Here is a 22371-nt window from a genome sequence, read left to right as displayed (position 1 = left end):
ATATATAGACTGACATTTATAGAAGCGTACGTTTCATGCATCACCCAATGTTGCTTGAGTTTCCAGGCAAATCTCAGGAATATAAAAATTTTAAATAAACAATTTATTTCAAATACGGGAGCTAAATTTCACATTTCCTTGCTTTTAAAACGTGAAGGTAAATAAACTGGATATCCGGTTATTCTATCATTCTTATTTGTTATGCTGAAATGATAAATGTATCTGAGTGTTCATATATTCCTTAAACAAATTAGAAAATAGATTACCAAGATTAACGTTTAAAAATACACAATAAACTTACAAGTTTTTTTTGTTGTCTTTAGGTGACAAAATCGTACGTTCTAGCATGAACCTATGAATCAAACATTTATCAAATTCTTCAGAGTGTTGTCTGGATAAAACCCCATCTTACCCATACAACTCCACTAATCTCGAGAAAACATTACTCTTCGAAATTACTATCCAACTTAGAATGGTTAATTTCTGCAATATTCACAATACTTAAGCAATCCTTACACCATCCCTCAAAATTTTCCAACTTGTAAAATGTCGAGAACTTTACTGGGTATTGCTACTTTTATCAAGGCGGAATAACGATGTAAGGTTTTGCATGCTAAAATAGCAAACAAAATCGAAGCTATATTCTTTGCACGTTTTTAAGATTTAGAGATTGGTGCCATAGTTTCTTTTCCGTCGTTTTTCGCACTGATGTTTATTTCCATTTTGTTAAAGCATGAGCTGAGAGTTCTAGATGGTTTCTTCTCAAGACCGATAAACTGTGATTGTGCCAGATAATTATCTTTCCATTATACTCTCTGGCATACAATTCAAAATAGATATGATTCACTTGATACTTATACCGTAGATATTCAAGATTCTAAATAAATTTGTATGTATGTATGCAAATATTTAGGGTACTAAATACAAATATATAACATTTTTGAATATTTACATTTACCCTGCGTTGTCCATGTAATACGTTGCAAGAACTGATGTTTATGTACTAATCAAATAGTTGATTGAGTGCCACACATATGACTGAATTATATCATAATACTTCGTTCGAGTAGGATAAAACAGGTACCAAAATTAATCTGCACTATAACATAGATGCAAATATTAACAATATATTTGTTATTCTAGGCAGACTCTAAATTGGTGCATAAAGCAATGCTTAACTGCTACAACGAAGGCCATGTAAGCTTTAAAAATTACAAATGCAAAATATACGTACAAAACTATGTAAACTTATTGAACATTCACGTGGTGACTAATGAGATATATCGTTTGTTAGTTTACTTCGAAGTTCTTATATGGTACATTCTGCTCTCGCATGATCTGTTTTGTTCATGAGTTCCTAAATGCAGTGTACATATATTGTGTTATTGAAATGTTACTTGCGTTGTATTGTCTTTCTAGACGAGTACATCCGGATATTTCGTCCTTCTCCGTTAAATATCGGAGTACATCTGAAAACTGATTGGTAAGTACAGGCACTGTTCTAAATCCGAGAGCTTCTGCTACAGCATCATGCAGGAACATATACTGTTTCTGAAAACGTAAATTAGACTTCGAAGCAAATGTATATATGAATGCAATTTTATGTTGGTTTGCTATTTGTAAATATTTTGAACGGTGCTCACGAAACATACTGCCTTTCTAGCTGAATTGGACATGTTTAATTATTCTTTAATAAGCATCGTGCAGTCTTTTCATTTATCAAATACTCGTCCCACTACCAGCAATTTTACACTTATTGCTGTAATTCACCTATCCCTTCTTTGCCATCACTAAATATTGTACACCCTTTTATTTTCAAAACGTTATACTTTGAATTGCCTTACTTTAACATATAGATATTGGTTCCATCATAGGCGTTTGGTTTGCTTGAGCGAACGTAAATGTGATAAAAGGCAATGTTACCGCAGTCTGAACCATGTTGACCCTTTGTTCCCGCAACTTCTCCACACACTGTATCACAGTCACCTTGTCCTTTTCGCACGCTTCGTCATAGATGATATCTAATGCAATAAATGTTCCTGTCCTTCCCACTCCAGCACTGAAAAATGAGGTTTCATAGAATGATATAATATTCTCGATGAAATGCTTGCATTCAATGTTTTGTGCTCGTTTTATATTTTGTTTTGTTTTCCGTTATCGTTTTATTCAGGACAGACTTTATTTAAGCCAAAGCTATATCACATTTCTCATATATTTATATTCAACTTGTATTTATCAGTGTATTGTGGTCTTTTTATTTCTTTTACTGCCTCGAAAATAACAGGTAAATAATGGCACACGCTGAAGTTGATAGAAAATTATTTGGGATGTTTGCCTATTAAAATGCGGACTTTTCTGTAATTCACATTTTACTTGAGATATTGAGTTCGATCAATTTTTTCCAATATTGATATGTGCAGGAAATCAAACGAGAAACGAAACCTATATCAATAGCATCGATGGAAGAGACATAAATATACGAGTCAATGACTAGGGGCAAACGATTACTATATATCTTCCTGATATGAGTCCAGTTGCGGATATTAGAATGTTAAGAAATTGTACAGTTATAATTAAGTCATACACATGCAAAATGTTAATAGTTTTTCTTCATAATTCATGTCAATCATGGTATATAGTTTTATAGCAAATGTTATATATTGCAAATGTCTCAATAGTATGCGAAATATTTCTAGACTTTTGAAACATAAAATATATATTAAGCACTAAAACGTTTTAAATTTTCATTTAACTATAATCATATAAATTCAAACAATTTCGTTCCGATCAATTCAAACAGTTTTAATCCAAATTGTACCTGCAGTGTACAATCATTGGACCATTGTCGTATGCCTTGTATTTTCGGACAGCTTTCCAGAATCCAACAAGTGACCAAGCAGTGTCCGGTACGTCTTTGTCAGGCCACGCCTTGTAATGGAATTGTGCCACATTTCTTGACGTACCACCCTAAAATGAGACTCATGAATAATTGAACTGAATAGATAAATTTTCTTTATCATCTGTTTCATTTTTTATTTCAATAGTGAATAATCAAACTAAGCTTTAAAATATTCCATTGCCATTTGAATTCAGCTCGGTACCTCACTAACGCGATTTGAAAAACCAAAGCAAAAACATTTAATTTTGTTAATCGAGTATCACTAATCACTAATTTTGGTACAGAATACCTTTGACCTCAGTACCTATTAAAGGTAACAATAAAGTTCTCGCAATCCAATGGTTTATTGTCATATCTCATGCATGCTTATGAGTGTTAGAAACTTCATCGCCGTCTTCTGCTTCAGCTGATGTTTGACTAATACTGTTTGTAATGCTTGTACATTAATATGTATTACAAGCGTACTATTCTGCACAATATATTTGAGGTAAAGAAGCGATGGAATTGGTACATGCTATTATATAACAACGCGATATGAAGTGAAACATTTGTAAATAAAACAAGAATTTGAGAACAAAAAGAAAAATATAATAAGCAAATACTCTGCCACTGACTTTGAAAATTACCATTTTTATGTTACCCGAAATGATTTTCAAAATATATAACCTTTTAATTATCAGCCTTTCTAATTATCAACAATTCAAACAATTATGAATGTGTTTCTGTCTTGCTTAGCATACCCGCGAACTAGACTGATGAATGTATTGAAATTTCTCAGAAGTAATGAAATAACGCAAACGAATACATGATATGAATGTTATTTTATTATACGCTAGCAAACTTCATCACTCTTTCCAATTCATTGACTAATGATATATTGTGATCAGCTCATTAGTATTCGAGATTTATGATTTTATCATGAGAAGTTGGTATAAAATTACATGGCGAATCTTAACAAGCTGTTCATGATTTCTCTAGTTCGATCTGTATATGTTCAGTGCACATCAGTCAAGAAGAAATGCTTGCTGTTTTAATATTGAGGGAACAGTTATATATGTATTGCTTCACCAGGATATATGTATAACACCTACAACAGTTATTTGCAGATCTCTTCTGACATAGTCAGAGAAAGATTCATTTCGTAGAATTTTCACCAACACGTCTCCGTACACACGTCCATCCTCATCCGGCCAATACTGGATACACTTGACCTAGACAAAAAGGATTTACTGACAACTAAATGATTCACTTAACAGACTGTCCATGACATCTAAAAACAATTTATCGAATATAAAGTATCACTTGTACGTTTTTTTTGTTCTAAATTGCTGTTTTGTTCTAAATTGCTGACAAAAAGCAGTACTTAATATACCTGTATTATGATCCTGAATGTATTCAGTCTTGCACAAATATCAATAAGCTTTGGCAACATAATGCGAAAATAAAAAGAAACATATACTAAATTAATGAATACTTGACAGCTTAGTCTAATCAAACGCAAATTATTTATCAGATATATGTTTCTGATAGTTACTTGGATCACCATTGATCGTTATACATTATTGACATTCAAGCACGTGCCACAGTCAGAGATATTTCCTTAAAAACACCCTTGGACCGATAAGCAAAAACCAAATAAGAAGATTACATACAGAATAATTTTAGAACCTTCTGTGAAATTAAATGCCTGAAAAGATACCGTTTATTCTAATAAAAGAGTTTGCAGAAAGAAAATTGCAAATTTGCTTGAAATATACAACGTGAGTACGTTTCAGCTTAATTTTATAATACGTATCTATCCTGGAAAGACTTTATCAGAAATAACACGCCTTAATATGAACATTAAAGGAAAATAAGAGGTTTTTTAACAAATGTAATTATTGATTACCATATCACTCCTTACACTTCATTTGGCATGACTATGACTGAAGCAAGAAACGAGGATAACAGATCAAAATATAGATGAATCAGTTCATGTCAACTAACAATAGATAATATTTAGGACAACTTCAATCTCAATTTGAAAATACGTAATAAATATTTTTAGAGCCGTCTTGATAAATGTGCATAGGATATGTGAAGAATCAGGCAATTGTCGGAAATATAAAACAGTGAAGACAAGAATAAACGGGATAAGGAGGGCATATTTGACAAAAGGAGTAATCTCGATACGAAAAAATGATAACATATATAAACATGAAAATATTATAAAGACCAACATCATAAAGGGTAAAATGTATTTATTTGACAAATGGTGAGAATATGATTTTCGTGCATTTGTTGATATTTAGCTGAAAATATGCCACTGAAATGAATCTTACTAATGCTTTGGAGAGACGAGCTGGTGCAAGTAAAATCCATTCACAGAAGTAGAAATGATAATGAAACTGACGATCTTTTGAAAGACAATGGTCGTCCAGAATGTGACATATGTCGCAAACTACAGTCCAGAATTAATAAATAGAAACATGCCTGATATGTGAACTTGTTTTCATAGCAAATCCCGCCGGAAAAAAAATGATCACCCAGAATCATCAGCAGTTGACGTTATGTATTCACGTTGTATATTTCAAGCAACACATGAAAAACAAGATAAGATAACTATCCTTCTGCACAATATATTTACGGGTTAAGTTATATATCATAAGAAGTTATTTGCAGCAACATCTCAAAGGATAAAAAGTAAATGCAATAGAAAAGTGGGTAGCGTACGTTTTGAGATTCTGAGCGCCAAAAAGATATAATAAAAATCGCATAGATGTTGATGCCAGCATATGAAGTTTTATTGTTCTCCCAAATGTAGTATATAAAATTCAGCAGCCATACCATACATTAAGCATTTTTCGTGGATTAATTGTTTACCATACACAATTATACCGCATACAGAAAAAACTCCGTTCGAACAAATAACAACAAATATATAGGTTTATCTCCATGACAGGACTCACCGAGTTATGCATTCATATTTCTTAACAAACACATCATTTCCAGTCTCCTTTATCTAAGATCTAACGCCAACACTGATCGGATGTTGCCGTTAGTAAAACTGTACCTTTATTAGTATTGTCATCGAAACGGTACCGTGTTTTACTTTCTATCCTAGAGTTATCTCTTTAAAACTCGCAACGGGATTCATTCATTCATATATATATATATATATATATATATATATATATATATATATATATATATATATATATATATATATATATATATATATATATATACACATTATATAACCTATTTATAGTATTCATCAATAATATATGATGCGGCTGTGCATTTTACCATCAGCAACATCTGCCTACCATGGACAATATAATATGTATTGCTTTTCAGTTTCTTGTTAATGATGCATTCAAGTATCTTGAATGATTGAACAAGATTAGTGTGCTCTTATGTCTGCTTCGTTGGTCACTTAAAAGATCAACTCATTTACTGGTTTGTTTGACCTGTCAAAATATTTCCTTTCCAATTTAGATTCAGATACTTTCAATGACAAACGCATGTAAAGTAACCAACTCAAGGAAACGTTATGGAACGAAAAATATATTTTTGCATTGACTCAGATTAGTTGTTGCAATGGATATAAACGTATAATTTGTTATATCCTTAAATTTTCCTTATTGTGTTTTTTATTGTCCTCTGCATTCATATATGCGCCTTCTTTGTTTGTCATTTCGTCTTCTAGTATTCTTAGCTGTATTCTTTATCTTCATTCTACATTTTTATGCATTCTTTTATTAGAAGGATTTACGTTCTCTTTGAATTTGATTCAACGCAGATTCAACCTTTCACCTCTGTACCATTAAACTGTTTAAATCCATTAAATTAGATTCCAATTCTTTTACTGTTTAATGTACCATTTTCGGATAACTTTCATTGCTAATAACTCATTCTAAATTATAGAGTAATGACATACACTGGATTGAAAAAAGAGTCGTCTATATTAGTGACTTTGTAGATGAATATGGTTCATGGATCAGTCTAGAAAAATTTGGTAATCCATAAGCCATATCAGAGCTCAAGATGGATAGCAGGTGGTCCTACTGAAGTGTTATGCGCTCAATGGAAAGATTCTGGTAATTCTCTTACATGTTAAAGTATACTATAATCTTTAGCGTTTTGGGTGATTTGAAATTAAAGGAATATTTTCTTTCAGGTCTTTTAAATATAGTAAGTTTTTAGAATAGTTCTTTGCAAGGTGCTATTCTATAATGTTTCTCCAATGCATTTGAAATTGCTGATGAAGCTGTGACCACTTAATTAATATTTTGTAAGTATTTGATAAGTGTTCTTTTCTCCTAATGAATTTCCGTACTAAATTACAAAATTTGACTTAACGCAGGAACAATCAATCTAGTGATATAGAAACTGCATTGCATGGAGTCGGCATTCCGTCTCTAATTAGCTCAGATCAGCAGATGTTACAGTTCTAGTGAGATAGAAACTGCATTGCATGGAGTCGGCATTCCGTTTCTAATTAGCTAAGATCAGCATATGTTGCAGTCCTTGGATCGGCTTTGCAATCCTTAATGACTTTGTTTTGCATGCACCGTCGCACTATACTTTCTTAAAATGGCTAGGACATACAAATACTTTTTTGAATTATAAACCCCAGTACGAGTATGAAGTATATTTGCAAAACCGACTGTCTCAGCCACTGCGTAATAGAGGAAATCAGCTATCAAAATGGCTCGCAGAAAAATTCCCAAAGCTAACAATGTTCCTTCACCATTTTCGTCCTTAATACTTTGGGTTTTCGAATATTACTTTTAAGCATATTAGAAAGTCGTCGTTACGACATAAATTGTCACCAGCCTCCAATGGAAATTTAAGTGTAATGTCCAGTAGGATCCCCCGGAAGGATGCATGTAGAGATTTATATTATCGTTGAAAGCAATTGATGCATTTTAACAAAAACTATTGTATTTTCTTACCTATATCTTTCACAAATGTGCTCGAGCCACAAACCGTGTTTTGGTTGTTAAAGTCACAAGTCTAACAAACGGTCCTGGTAATAGACCAATCGAATTGTCAAGATCAACCTGATTTATTAGAATGACTGGTGTATGTAGTTTTGAGTAAATGTAGATGATTCCCACCAAAGCTTACATTCTCTTGTACGGCTATGCCACTCTGCATACATCGGACTCACCAGGTTCTTAACTTCTACATATCCACATTGACCCTTTCGCACCTAATTATTCATTTAATTAGTGATAATGATCACCAGGAAACTAATTGCATGAAGAAAGTATGTCTCTATTATAGGCAGGAGGATCACAATAGCATGGAGAAAATTTATTATTTTATATACTGCTCAAAGTGGAAGGAGGGGCCCCGAGTGGCCAAGTGGTCTAAAGCGCTCTTCGTTACGGATCACTGCCATCTCACCTCTGTCTACGGCGGTTCGAGTCTAACATTCAGCCAATGTGGGCATTTGAGAAAGCTTGCCAGTAGCTTCTCATGGGTCGGTGGTTCTTTCCGGGGTTTTCCGGGTTCTTCCTCCACCATTAATACTGGCCGCCATGTATAGCCTATCGTGCTGAAAAATGGCGTTAAACCCCACAACAACAGCAAGTGGAAGGAAAAGAAGGAAATACAGCAGGCCAGAACAAATGTGGGAGACATAGTTCCACTTTAGGCAGAATAGAATAGCACTGTATCCTGAAGTCAACTGGTGACAAATAATAGTGATGACTTAGACCTATAATGAAAAGATCGAACGCTATATAAATGGTCGTAAGAGAACAGTTTTGTATACCCAGATATTACAGTTATATGGTTTGTAATAATTAGCTTTACTAGTTGCATGCTGATTATTATATTTATATAAACAAACATTTCAAAACCAGTTATGCTTTCGACCTGCAAAGCACTGTCTGCAACAATGGAAATGGTAGGACTCGATGGAAACTTTTGTTTATGACTCGAACTCATTGTCCGTAAGAGGACACTGCTTGCTATTCGGCATCTTTTGATTAACAATATAGATAAGTAATTTAAAGATGAAATACCAATCTTCTATTTTGAACTTATTCTTCTTCGTGTGTAGTTTCTAAACACCGCTTTTGCCAGGTAACTATAACAACTGGCTACCATTGTTCAGAGTCGGACTACATCTTATCTCCAATTTATTGAAAACATATTGCTACTTTAATAACTAGTGTTAGCTATTATATGTGTCACCTTCAAAGGAGATGTTTAATTTAAATCAAATTTTAAAGATCAATTATAGTCGTGACGCACATAGAATATTGTCACCAAACTTTCGTTATCAACGCCCCTTCCTGGCTGCGTTACAATATACGTTATGATCTCTTTTTTGCAGCATTAATGCATAAAGGATCAGAAGTTGAATCTTATCCTAGATTCAATCTAAGTTGCAAACATGATAATTACAAAGCTTTTGTCCTTATCCGTTCATAAATTATTGATTAGACATAAGTTTTCTCTTAGAAGTGTAAAAGCAAACACTGAACAAAATCGATCGATCTACAAATGGTTGTTTTATAAGGAAATACATTGTGTGGCTTGATGTCACGTTATATCGGTGTTAACAATTGTATCCTTGCAGCAGGTAAAATGCAGAATAATCTCTGTATGTCTGCCGATTAAATGCTCTATTTATTACAGAAGCCAATACCATGTGCAACGTGACATAATACAAATCATAAAATAGACTGCAGTAGAACAAACCTTTCCTTGTTCAGTAGTATTCGTCAACATTACTATTAACAGTGATCGTTCTTGCCACACCATCCACCAAAAATCCTCCACTGTTTTGTTAGTCGGTCCTGTGATGTAAATGAACTGCCATGAAACCATCAACGATACAAAGATACGTGCACTGGGTGCTGGTTTAATCGATATTGGTATCGAATATCGTAATGAAATTTTAGTTTGCAAAACACAAAATTAAAATGATTATCTTCTGTCTTTTGAGAGATTTAAAAAGAAAAGATGGAAAACGTACTTAACAACTTTAACAAATTGCATTTTAATTGATTACAAATGAAAATTCAGGTCTATCCTATGACGAAATTCTCATACATTATTTCCTCATTTTAAAGATCGTATGAAAAGTTAATATACCAGCATAGATCTAATCAAAATGCAACTTACAAACATTGCTGATCGTTACCAAAGATGTCACCATTTTGAAAACTATTTAATTTTATTTTTTATGCAAATAGGATTATTTGGGCTGAACCATTGAGTAATAATTATTAGTCTCTGTTTTATCCTATATAGTTGGTCTCCTCCTTTTTCACGCATCTTTTCATCAAATATTGTTATTTAGATTGTAAAACCAGATAACAGTATGACATCAGTTTCCGTCTACTCTTTAAACATATAGATGCAACTATGTTACCAGTTAAACAAGATAAGTGAATCCACGGGTCCCTGTGTTAGGTTCATGGAGAAGAGACCAAGTAAATCGGCTAGTTTATTTCACACAAGGGTAAACAAACTGACGCAATGTGACGCAACCCATAACTCGATGTAGGGTTAGCAAAACCAAGTGTTGTGCATATTTTTCCATTGTTATTGCATCACTGATTGATTATTGTGCCCGGGATTTTACCTCAGAATGCTTATCACAACGATCCGAATCGAAAACAATAACCTGCACACAGTACACGTTTGCAACCTAAGGGAAAATGAGTCCCTTTACACAGCCTCTAGACAGCAATATATGTAACAAATACTAAATTTGGTATGTAATATGGGGTTTGTAAACAGTTAACTTGCCTGGGCTTTGCTAGGTAGATAATTATCTTGTATTATTTAAAGCAATCAATGGCACACTCACTATGTAAAGTTTAAAATCTGTTATAGGTGGCATTGTACCTTAAGCTTTTAACCATCCAACACCATGTTTGTTCATACGTATACATACCTTGTGCAGCAATGTAGTACTTGCGACCTTCATAACCCTGGTAAAACAAAATTATAAAGGGCGAATGTTACCGTCTCTTTACGAATCCTTAGAGTTTGGTACAATATATGGGAAAGTTTAGTGAAACAATCCCTCAGTTTTTAAATGGTTTTTAGTTGCCACCGTTTGAAACGTAAGCTTTTGATAACGTTACATCATTTCAATGCTTCTGATAAGAATGCAAGAAATAACTCAGTGCAATTACTGGGTATTTTAAGTTCAGTCTATTATCACCGATACAAACCTCAACATTTAATGACGATTGCTAATCTACATAATGTTCAGAATAAAAAGTGACATGCTTTTTCCTTCATTGTTCCATTATGATTTGGTATTGTCAAAGACCACTTTAATATTTGAATAACCTTATAACGAATCCATTATAATTAACACGAGTTTGCTTCAAAAACATTTCTTCACATTTACACATACATTTTCTGGTATTTCACCTCGCATAGAATAATTACTGTTTTTCTTCTGCAAACAGTTATTATTTGTGTTACAGTAAGTTCTACAATTACTTCCAATTAATAATGTGTACATGGATACAGCAGTAGAGGTTTTATGAAGCATGTTTAATAAAATAAAGCTGTCCTACTCTATGATGATTATGATAACAACATTAGTTTTCATCATCAACAGCAGCAATACGATTGTCATCAGTACCATCATAGTAGTAGTATCAGTAGAAGTAGTATCAGTATATATTGAATCTGCTTGCATTAGAAACCTTTATCTGGCTGGCGTTGATATAGTCAGAGTCTTCCTCATATTCTGAGTCCTTTTGCGATATTCTTGTCAGCACGACCCTGTTTAAGTCATCTGCAAAATTATTTTTTGATGCATATAAGGAGAAAGCTCCTTATTTCAGAGAACCTACTTCAAAATTAAAACACTGACAGGAAACATTCAGAAAACTAAGATAACTATTTTTGATAGTGAAATAAATGTAATAAGATATTTGTGAAAAGTATCTCAAGTATACGTTAAACTAGATTTTTCATGGAACATGTTTATTCCTACTGCCATTAATATACTTTTGCGAAAACCAATGAAAGTCAAGCATGTAATGTCAATTGCAGCACAGTCAGTTCATGATTCGCCTTAATTGAAATATGTTGGCAATCTAAACGGTTTGTCATATATCGAAATATCTTTTCAAATATGAAAGACATCGACCGTATGTATGCGGTTGGGCAAGTGCAGGTAAGTCAACATTATACAAAAGTGAATCATTGCTAACTGTTAGCATGGATACTTACATGGATACATTGATTTGTATAGGTTCTTTGAAGGATTTGAAAGGGCTGCGTTGTGCATCTTTGTTAATCCCTGAGGAAATTCCTGTGATAATTAATAACTAATATTTTAGATGAAATCTTTACTCTCACGTACGATAAGAAACGATTAATCAGTATTTACATATTGGACGCCCAAAACTATTGCATTCCCATCATCTTAAATATATTATATATTGTACTGATTAAAGTAAATGAATTATGTTGATTTTCAGCCTAATTACTCCACTGAGAAACCGAGCACCCATGGAAACTGGAATTCATAAATTTTGCTCTTTCTAGAATATCATTTATTTTTTAATGTCCGTTGTAATTCTATCTGAGGAAAACGAATATATCCAATATACTATGCTGGATAATACGGGCAAAACAACAACAAACCAGTTATGTTTTAATTGATTAATAAATGCACATTTTATATATTTTATTCATTCCCATATACCATAATTGCTAATAGGAAATAATTCACATCTTCATACGAAATCAGGGCTTGTTGTTTCCAAAGAAACGAACTATTACTCATGCTTCATCATTCTCTTTCCTATTTATTGAAGTATGTTGTATTTTTATACACAGTAATATTTTCATATTATTCTATTTCATCATTTCGAGTTTAGTCATCTGTCCTTCCACACATATATATAACAGTACATCAGTACATGTATGCATGGTCAATGATGAACTAATATATATATATATATATATATATATATATATATATATATATATATATATATATATATATATATATATATATATATATATATATATATATATATGTGTGTGTGTGTGTGTGTGTGTGTGTGTGTGTATAACCGATCCGCCAACAGTTGCTCGAAGTTTAAGTGTAAGGAACAGATATTGGGTCGAAGTGTGTATTAGGTCCAAAAGATGACTACGATCTAATGTTTCGCGAAAGATTTATCTTCTTTCCCCCTTTTTCTGTCTGAGGTGTTATGATTATGCATAATCCTGGTAGCCTGAAAAATTTTAATAAATTCTATGTTTAATACGTAAACCGAAAATGTTCTAAAACGTTGCTTCCAAATTAGAGAGAATATATATGAATATAGGTTTTAAAAATTACATTTTGTTGAAGGCCCAATATGTGGGTTAGTTCTCTAATCTTGCTCATAACGAGATACATTAATATTTGTTCTTACATTAGCGTGCATGTTGTATTAATGTGTAGAAAAATATTTTGTTAAGATACACACTTCTTATGAGTCCAAATATAGTACATTCATCTTATTTAATTACCCCTAGCGGGAAACGTACAGCGATGGTAAAGAAGAGATGGCGTCATCTCGATTCCGATTCACAACGTGTATTTCATTTTTTATCGATTATGGCATGCTTGAGTTATGTCTTCTTTATTCAAGGTAATTGGCGATTTTACTTACACAGTGGTACAATAATATATTCTTCATTACATCTGTCGACCATTTGCACTTGTCGTGTTATAAAGATGTGCGCCATCGAATCAAGACAAAACCTGTTGAAGTCTGCTGCGAGGGTAGGAGATCAAGGAGTTTGAACATAAAAGATTATAAGTAATCTTGTGTGGCCTTTAACGCCTCAAACCAACCTCGTGTCATTTTTCATGCCAATAAAACTGCTTTTTTGACTTAACAAATGTACAGGGGTTCAGCAATTATGGGAAAATGGAAGCTAACTTTCCGACAATATCCAGACATGCCTAGAAATCGTATCAGCTGCATTTTACTGAGAGGCACATGGAATTTAGAGATAACCTTGACTTTGGCTTCTATTATGTTTAAATTGTACATATCCCGCGATATGTTCTATAAGTATGACAGAAGCACGGCAAAAATCACTTTACATCAATTAATTATCAACGTCTACACAACAATATTCCGAATCGTTTCTAGATGATGACAACATCATTGAAATAAGCATCACAATTATCTAGACAAGATGCAGTCGTATTCATTAAACGTTTGAAGAGTACAAGGTAAACCTTTCATCCTAAACGGTATTACTTTATTTTGATAAAGTCCTTCTGGACTTACGAATGCAAAAATTCATTTCCCTTTTCGTTAGTAGAATGTGCCGAAGTTCTTCGAAAGGTCAAACTTTGTGACATATTTTGTATTTCCAATTTTATACATTTTATCACTGCAGTTATATATTCGTGGCAAATGAAATGAATCTGTTTTGGTCACACTATTTCCTTTCCTATAATCAGTGCACATGTCGAAGGTATTATCTGGTTTCGATTAAAGAATACTGGTGAATTCCAGTCACTTTCTCTGGATTCAACGAATGCTTTCTCCAACAAATACTGAATCTACTTTTACAAACATTCCCAATAAAGAGGGTTTATCCTGTAGAGATGCTATTTCACTGTTGTCGACTCCAGAATTTCACGTTCTTGGAAAATTTAATTTGTTCGGATTGGAACTTCTGCAAATAAGTGATGCAGATGTGAACGTTTCTTATCCAAATTCTTTATAACTATTTTTAAAATTCCCATGATTGGTTACAACAAAGTCATTAAAGACTGACTGCATTACAAGTCATTAAAGACTGATTGCATTACATCACTTACATCCGTACGATGCGGAACTGGTAAAACAATATCGACTGCATAAATAGCCTAGTTATCTCTATCAACATAAACTTTTAACATAATTATATATCAAAGTTGTTTTTCTTTTCTCCTCCAATGAATATTGATGATATAATTTAAATCATTCACTTTCTTTTCAGCTGTGTAAGGACCATACTACTTAGCCTAAAAAGGACTATCAGGTAATGGCAAGAAAGCTAGAGGTCTATCACCAGGCTGAAAACTCATTTATTTGTATTTTTGTCATACCTTTATTTAATTTTTTCCGGTATCAAAACTATAATACCGAATAATAATTTACAAACTTTGATGAAATATTTCTACAGCCCCGTGGCTTTCAGGATGATAGACAACTGATTTGAATTGCTGCATGCCTAAGTCATGCATAAGTTGCTGGAAAATGCCAGAGATACACTTTTAATTTTGACTCAGATAGTGTTAGACAGGCCAAATTCTACCAAAAAATCTTTATCAAACCTTTTACTGCGGTATTATTTTTAATATTAGTCAAAGGTATCTACCCTGGAATTCTTGTGGACGAGCAAATTATGGTTAACAATTATTGCCTGCTTGACTTGGTCTTTGGTACTTGACTGACACAGTCTACCATTAGTCCGCTAATTATTTACACAAATGCAGAATGAGGCCTTGGATATCTTCTGATTGTGACAAGCGTGACAAGATCTACAGTATTTACAAACATCATGTTTAAATTTTGGCCACAAATTATGAATTAGGACTTTGTTATAAGTGTTAGTTGCTCCCTAAATGAGGAGAAAAAAGGCTTTTATCGAATACAGTAAGAATTTTCTCTGCATATGACTTGAGAACAACAATTTCATAGCTGACTGACCACTCATATCCAGCAAGTAGCTCAATTGGTATCAGTTTCCTCCTAAAGACCCCATTTGTGACAAAATAAAACAAGTTGGTCATTCTATGGCTTCAGTTTCACCAATAGCCCTTTGAAACAAACAGGAATTCTCTGGATCCTGTTCCCGTTCGACGACAAGTTATTGTCGTTTGTCAATAAAGAGGATGATTAATACAAAGACGACCACTGTGATCAATAGATTTTGATTGATCCTTACCGGTTACAAAAGTGACCTCAACAAAAGCCTGACCCATACATGTATCGGTTAAAGGAATAATTTCCTGATCAACATTGTTCACAAGAGCTTTCTTTGATATACCTCTAGTAATTACATTGAGATTCAGAAGATTTATTTCACGATAGGATCGACATTCTCATCCAAACAAGTCGTGTCTGTTACAAGTGGATAAAACACAACCTTATCTCCACCTAGGTCATTGCCGAGTAAAAATTAAATACTCTTACTGGGAAAAGACAACACAGTTCCAATTTTCACGGTCTTGAGACTAAATCGGATGCCAAATTCGCACAAAATAGAGGAACATTAACAAAACCGTACTCTACTCCCTGACAATAACTCTTTCATATGATAACGACTTTTCAACAAAGGCAAAAAAACCTGATCATAAAAGAATCTGCAAAATTATTGTGTATATTAAACCTTTTAATGGTATACGATTGCACAATTACCCATGAGTGATATAAAACCGTTTGAAATGCATTGTTCGTAATTCTCCATAATAAAATAACACTATGGTTTGTTTAACCCAACACATATGTTGCTTTTAATACGTGCAATGGTCTTGACCTCATATAGAGCATTTCAAATGGATCTGTCTTGATTATGCTGCAAAGTTTTCAATTTATGACAAAAGGAATATGTGCACGTAGGAATAGATAAGGATTTCTGATCAGTCCAATCATGCATTTGTTTTCTAAACGCTGTGCCATATTGAGCTTTGTAAGTATTCCTATTAGACTAAAATAGTTTTTCACCTGGCGACTGCTGAGTGGAAGACTTATTGGAAAAAAAATTATGACCCAAGGAACACTCGTCAGCTCTACGAGCAGCATTTTCTAGAGCATCGACCTTACACTCATTAAAGTAAGATTTAAAGTCACTAGGATCGCACTTCTTAAACTCTCCAACTGTTGTCTTCAATAGTGTAATTATTTTTGTAATCTTGACCCACTTTCTTGGCTAAGCACCACCTTTCAAATCATTGTTCTTTTACTCTATCAAATCCGACATAGGTTTGTCCATTTGCTGTTTCATAGTTCCTAAATTTTGTAGATAAGCCTGAGTTGCATAACCCTTCAAGATATATTTCTTTACCAGATTGTAATCAGCACTTTGTTGTTGTTTTACTGGCAGGGAAGTGTAGATGTCGCGAGCTTTGCCAGAAAGTGCACTTTGTAGTAACAGGAACCAATGCTTTATTGGCAATTTCAAACGTTCAGCATTTTTTCAAATTGAGGAAAAATATTTATATATTTATTTTCCCTCAAAAGAGGGTACTAATCTAAGATTTTAGTAGCATCGAAACCTGAATTTGTTCACAAAATGGGGACATGCATTTCACTTGCCATATCTAATTTCTTTAATCAAAATTGAAATTCACTTTCATCCCTTTTACTTTCTTTCTCCATCTGCATTTTTTCAATCTTTATTTGCAGTAACCTCTTTCATTGTATTTGTCTCTCTCCTCTCTAACTGCATTCTTTCCTCTTCTTTCTATTTCTCCAATTGCAGTTTATTTTCTTCAGTATGAAGCTCAAGCTTTTGTAACTGTTTCATTTTTGTATTTTAATTTCGATACCACAACTTCTAAGTTACAGCCAAATGGAAACTAACTAATTCAATGCAAGGCACATTAATACAAAATATTATTTTTGACCAAATATGGGACGTAAATATTTTGTATTTCTTGTTTCTTTAAGGAGGCCTGTGCCTCAAAAAATCATATTGTCTGGCAATCTGGAGTAGTTCATCCCTTTCTAAGGAATCTAACCTTTCCTGGGAGGATTTAAAATAAAGTTCTGCAACTTAGATGACATTGTGAAAGCTTGTCAGTTTCTATATTGATTATTATGCTCCTCTACCTGACTTAAGTCTCAATGACCATTTTACAAAACAATAATACTTAATGAAAACTTGTATTATAGAAGATTACATTTGATTACAAGATCATATCTTAGTTATACTTAGAAGGTTTGCTAGGAAACTTGTAATAAAAAACATGGTATCCAATATCCTTGTCGAAGACCAAGATTAAGATGTTTACTTATATTGATAATAATTCCAATATTAAGTCCATAATCATAGCGAAGACATTAGGCTTGTATTATCTGTTTACAGAAATCAATAAATCCAAGATTTTCGTCAACTATGCAATGAACTTGATCTTGGATGAGGTCAAACAAGATACAAGTTTTAAATAACACACATCATCTAATAAATGAAACCTATATCAAATAATGCAAACGAAATATACATAACTCAAAAGGAATGGAATATGTAACAACTTAAACACGCTTTAAATCAGAATTTCGCAAGGCCATGTGGAATATGTGAACTTCATACTTGCAGACAACGAGCAAAACGATCAGCATGATCAAGTAAAGAGATAACAAATAAAGTACACTAAGCATCAACGATTGCTAATTGACTTGACACTTTGGAATAAAATCACGTCTAATCCTGGTAGATACATTACTATTAATTCTTCGTTATGTCCGCAAAATTAGCGTAGACACAAAGTTTTGTACTAAATTGCGTCTAGTTTTGTTCGTCTAATTTATCAATTATATATTTTTATATTTTAGCAATCAATTATGGAAATAGTCGCACCTCTCTACTGACCTTTAATTTCTAACAGTTATGGCACTTCATCAGCATCAAATCGAAAACCAAATATATTGTGAATACTTGAACATTCGTCGAATTCTTTTCTGTTATTGCCCCCGCGAATAATATATTAAGATGAATTCGATAATCAATAAGTTGTGGATGGGCTTTTCAAAGAAATGACCACATTCCTCAAAACATATTCAGGTAAACGACGTATAAAAAATCAGGTATTCTAGTATTGTTTCAATCGAATATGTGCTCAAGATTCATTCTTACAACATCGAGGATTGAATCACTGGAATATTATCATCTTATTCAAGAGTTTGATCCCGTAAGTTGGTTGTTTCAACCTATCAATTTTCAAACGCTGTAGAATTTAACGTTTATTTTAATTTTTATTTTATTTTTGATTTGTTTGTTTGTTTTATATTTAATCAAATTATCTATTAACTTCACACTTTCTTAAAATAGATGAAAATAACTTCGATAATATCGTGCTGTTTTAAGCAATTGGTCATGATCGACGTTTTGGATAATAATTACATGATACCATGAAGAATTATTTACGTGCCTATTATCCGCCAATTTTTATCATTTTATGCAATGATATTGCCCTTCATCGACCTAAAATACATCAGTGAATTATGAATATGTAAGTAATCACCTTTTTAATAATTCCGACGAAATTTGCAGCGAAGTTGCAATTTAACACGATCTTTGATAAATTTCTAGATCAATCACGATTCTGCCATACTTTACCAAGTTACTGCCCATAAGAAACGTATTACACTCATAGTATGCATGCAGTTAACAACATAACCTAGGAAACGAAACTGAAACGCAACATTTTCTTCATTGTGATAAGCTGTTAATCAGTAAAGGTCATAACGTAATATAAAGCACGTGTATCCTCATAATTTGTCTTTCGAAATACATAAGGCAAGAACGCCATATAATTTACAAAAGCGGAAACTCTGTTAAATGAATTTAAATTTTACGAAACAGCGCTTTCGAAGCGCTCAAATATGGTTAAGATTAAGAGCAAATACGATGTGACAACGCTGGATGTTAAGAACTATGTAGGACGAAACATCTACCCACAGTCATTATGATATATTTCTGTCAATATCAAGATGCCTATATAGTAAAGTAAATATTCTTACGGCTTCACGTATAAACAAGTATTGCAAGAAATGACAACAACAGCATACAACAATTCTTTAAATTAAACTAGAACCATTTAAACTAATTTATTAGCCGAACAATTTTGATTTATCTGCGCTGTATTCTTAATAAAACCTTTTATATACATTATGTTTGATGACAAAATAAAGATTGTAAGGTAAAAGAAAAACAAATATCTTGGCACTAAAACAGTCCACCTGCTGGATAAATTAAATGGTCGAGTCCCTGTATCAGTTAGGTGTGATAAGTTAAAATAAGTGTTTGCCCCACCATTCTGAATCATTGTAGTCATAATTAATTAGGGCGTTTCTTTCTTGCAACGAAGTATTCGAAAAATTCCCATTTCAAAGAGTGGTATGCAAGAGTTTTATAACTATTGTGCGTGTTTTTCTTGTGTGTGAAGGAATGTGTGTGTGTGTGTTCTTGAGTTACATACCTGACCTGTTAAAATTAGTGCCTTGAACCTAGTACGTCGTTGACAATGAATCGTAAAATACAAATTATTGAACCTTGGCGGGATTAACAATAAAACAATGGATCAATATTGCTGCAGGGGTACTGAGAAACGTTCGAAGATAGGCTGTATTAGCAGCTGATGTTGTATTTATAATCATTTGTAAGATTTACAATAATTCAAATTTGGTATTTTTTAAGCGTTCATGACACTTATTAACATTTTCTTTCTGCTGGTTTTGTATCATTGCCTTCTACTTATAATTTCCTAGTTTGTCTTATCGATGCATTCACGCTTCATTCCTTTTCTTTCCTTTTATAATAGGAATCGTTTTTGAATGCTGACACTAAGTATTTATGTTTGATCTAATTTCTGTTTCATCTGACTCCTCTGGTCTCTTTTATTTTATACTGTCAGTTGAATCACAACTTCATTATTAACTGCTTCATGAAATTAATATTTGTAAGGTGAATTATCTGCAAGAGATGCACACAGTGTTCCCAAAAGCAATTAGATAGACCAGGTTCGTTAAAGAAATTTTAAACGAACTTGCCATTCATCGGCTAACATTGCATTTCGACCAACCGAAATGTATGTCGACGGTTTTTGCAAACGCCGACATTTGCATGTGCCAGTATTTCATTCCGTACAGGAAAACACCTGGTAAGTATAGTCTGACTAATGCAATTCGAATTTAATCTGTTTATCATTATCAGTACGGTCTGCCAAGTAGTTGAAGTATTGCTACACATTTGGCCTTTATTTCCTAGCTCAGCCAACCAGGGAACACGCTATACAACACCGCGATTACAGAAATACTCAGCTTATTGCAGCGGTGGCACACTAACGTTTTCGGATCATAGCGAATGTGGAGTACCAATTCAACCCATTACATACTCGGCATATTCAATAATGCAAGGTCGCTGTATGAATAATGTTTTCATAATTATGGATGAAAACATTATTCATACTTTTGTACAGATTCAATACTTTGATCACTCATAGTTACAGTCATATCTTATTCATAGCTTATAGTTTGATACTCTTGATGATAGATGAAACATTCTTCAGTTTTTGTGTTTAAATTCTGAACATTGGCCATCAATGGTGATAGATCCAGCCTAATGTGGTTTCCTGTTAGATTGCTCATTAAAGTTGTCGTTTTTGATTAGCGTCCGTTAATAACGGTAGGATTTCCTTACATAAGCCGCCTAACTCTATGTGCATCATTTTCTTAAATCCGTGGTTAGACGTTAGGAAAGCGAGTTTTGTTTGAGATTCATTCATCGTTTGATTACATTTTAAATAAACATCTCCTTCACGACATTCATGTCAGTATCTTCGCTAAATTCTAGCCCAAAGCCTTCTTCATTGTGTTACAAGATCAAAGGTAAGGAGCACCAGAAGCTGCCGAAACCGACATTGCTGGATGGTATGGGCCGTCAGAGACAGTAAATTAAATTAAATTAAATTTGAATGGACCGAATCTGTAATGGCTGGACTTTGCTATAGTTTACTCCAGAAAATAGTAGACCTTGTCAGTCATTATTTCTCAATAAAACTTATATGGACCAAGTTTGTAATGGGACGACTATTGAAATGGCAGAGATCTCCAATCATCCAACATCGTTTTAACATATGATGGCAGTAAGACATTGACCCGTCCCTGTTATAAATATCAGGGTACCCGTCTTACATGGCAGAACTATCAGTAGTAGTATTCATTCTTGAGCTCGGCACCAGGAACAGTGTTCTTCAGTGACTTCGGTATTTTTTGTTAGTGTAACGGATTTTTTGCAGAGTATTGTAATGAAAATTAAGGAGAGACAGAGTACTAACAAAACCAAAGATGATTTTTGCGACGATATATCAACAAAATGAACATATTTTAACCACAATTGCACCGAATATGGTCTTACTTAGCTATGGTGGATGTTGCTATCCCGAGTCCAAGTAATTTGATACCAGAAATACATCAGTGTTATGCAATGAGAATATTTTCTACGTTGTGTAGAAATAATGATCTTCTACCACAATTATTAATTCGCCAGGCATGACTAAAATCATGTTCAGTGCCGACGAATTAGCTATTGGAAATGTAGCTTTCTTAAATCTGAAAATGAACCAAGTCGTTCGGCACACATGGATGCTTTTTAACCAAATTGCTTGGTCTCCCAAACACGAATATATAAGATTTCGTCCGATTGGCTGGTAAACTTGGCAATCATGGGAAAATACTAGTCACCAAAACATGTACCCTTATGTTCGCTGT

At 33.3% G+C, this 22371-nt stretch overlaps 1 protein-coding gene across 1 annotated transcript in view; it reads right to left on the bottom strand.

The window, feature by feature from the left end:
- LOC149796549 (uncharacterized) overlaps nt 1-22371 on the bottom strand; it is a 99148-nt gene that overhangs the window by 13634 nt on the left and 63143 nt on the right. Inside the window, exons 18-25 of the mRNA XM_089960626.1 lie at nt 12107-12188; nt 11575-11666; nt 10806-10842; nt 9602-9699; nt 3991-4110; nt 2819-2967; nt 1924-2059; nt 1402-1551 (exon numbers count right to left, since the gene is read on the bottom strand). Coding sequence (XP_089816752.1) covers nt 1402-1551; nt 1924-2059; nt 2819-2967; nt 3991-4110; nt 9602-9699; nt 10806-10842; nt 11575-11666; nt 12107-12188 — 864 coding nt within the window. The remainder of the gene's footprint in view (nt 1-1401; nt 1552-1923; nt 2060-2818; nt 2968-3990; nt 4111-9601; nt 9700-10805; nt 10843-11574; nt 11667-12106; nt 12189-22371) is intronic.

This window comes from Sinohyriopsis cumingii, chromosome 6 (assembly GCF_028554795.1).
Source record: "Sinohyriopsis cumingii isolate HCF-2022 chromosome 6, ASM2855479v2, whole genome shotgun sequence".
Classification (NCBI taxonomy): domain Eukaryota; kingdom Metazoa; phylum Mollusca; class Bivalvia; order Unionida; family Unionidae; genus Sinohyriopsis; species Sinohyriopsis cumingii.
Note: the sequence above shows the minus strand (reverse complement) of the source record. Positions and strands in the feature narration are given on the sequence as shown.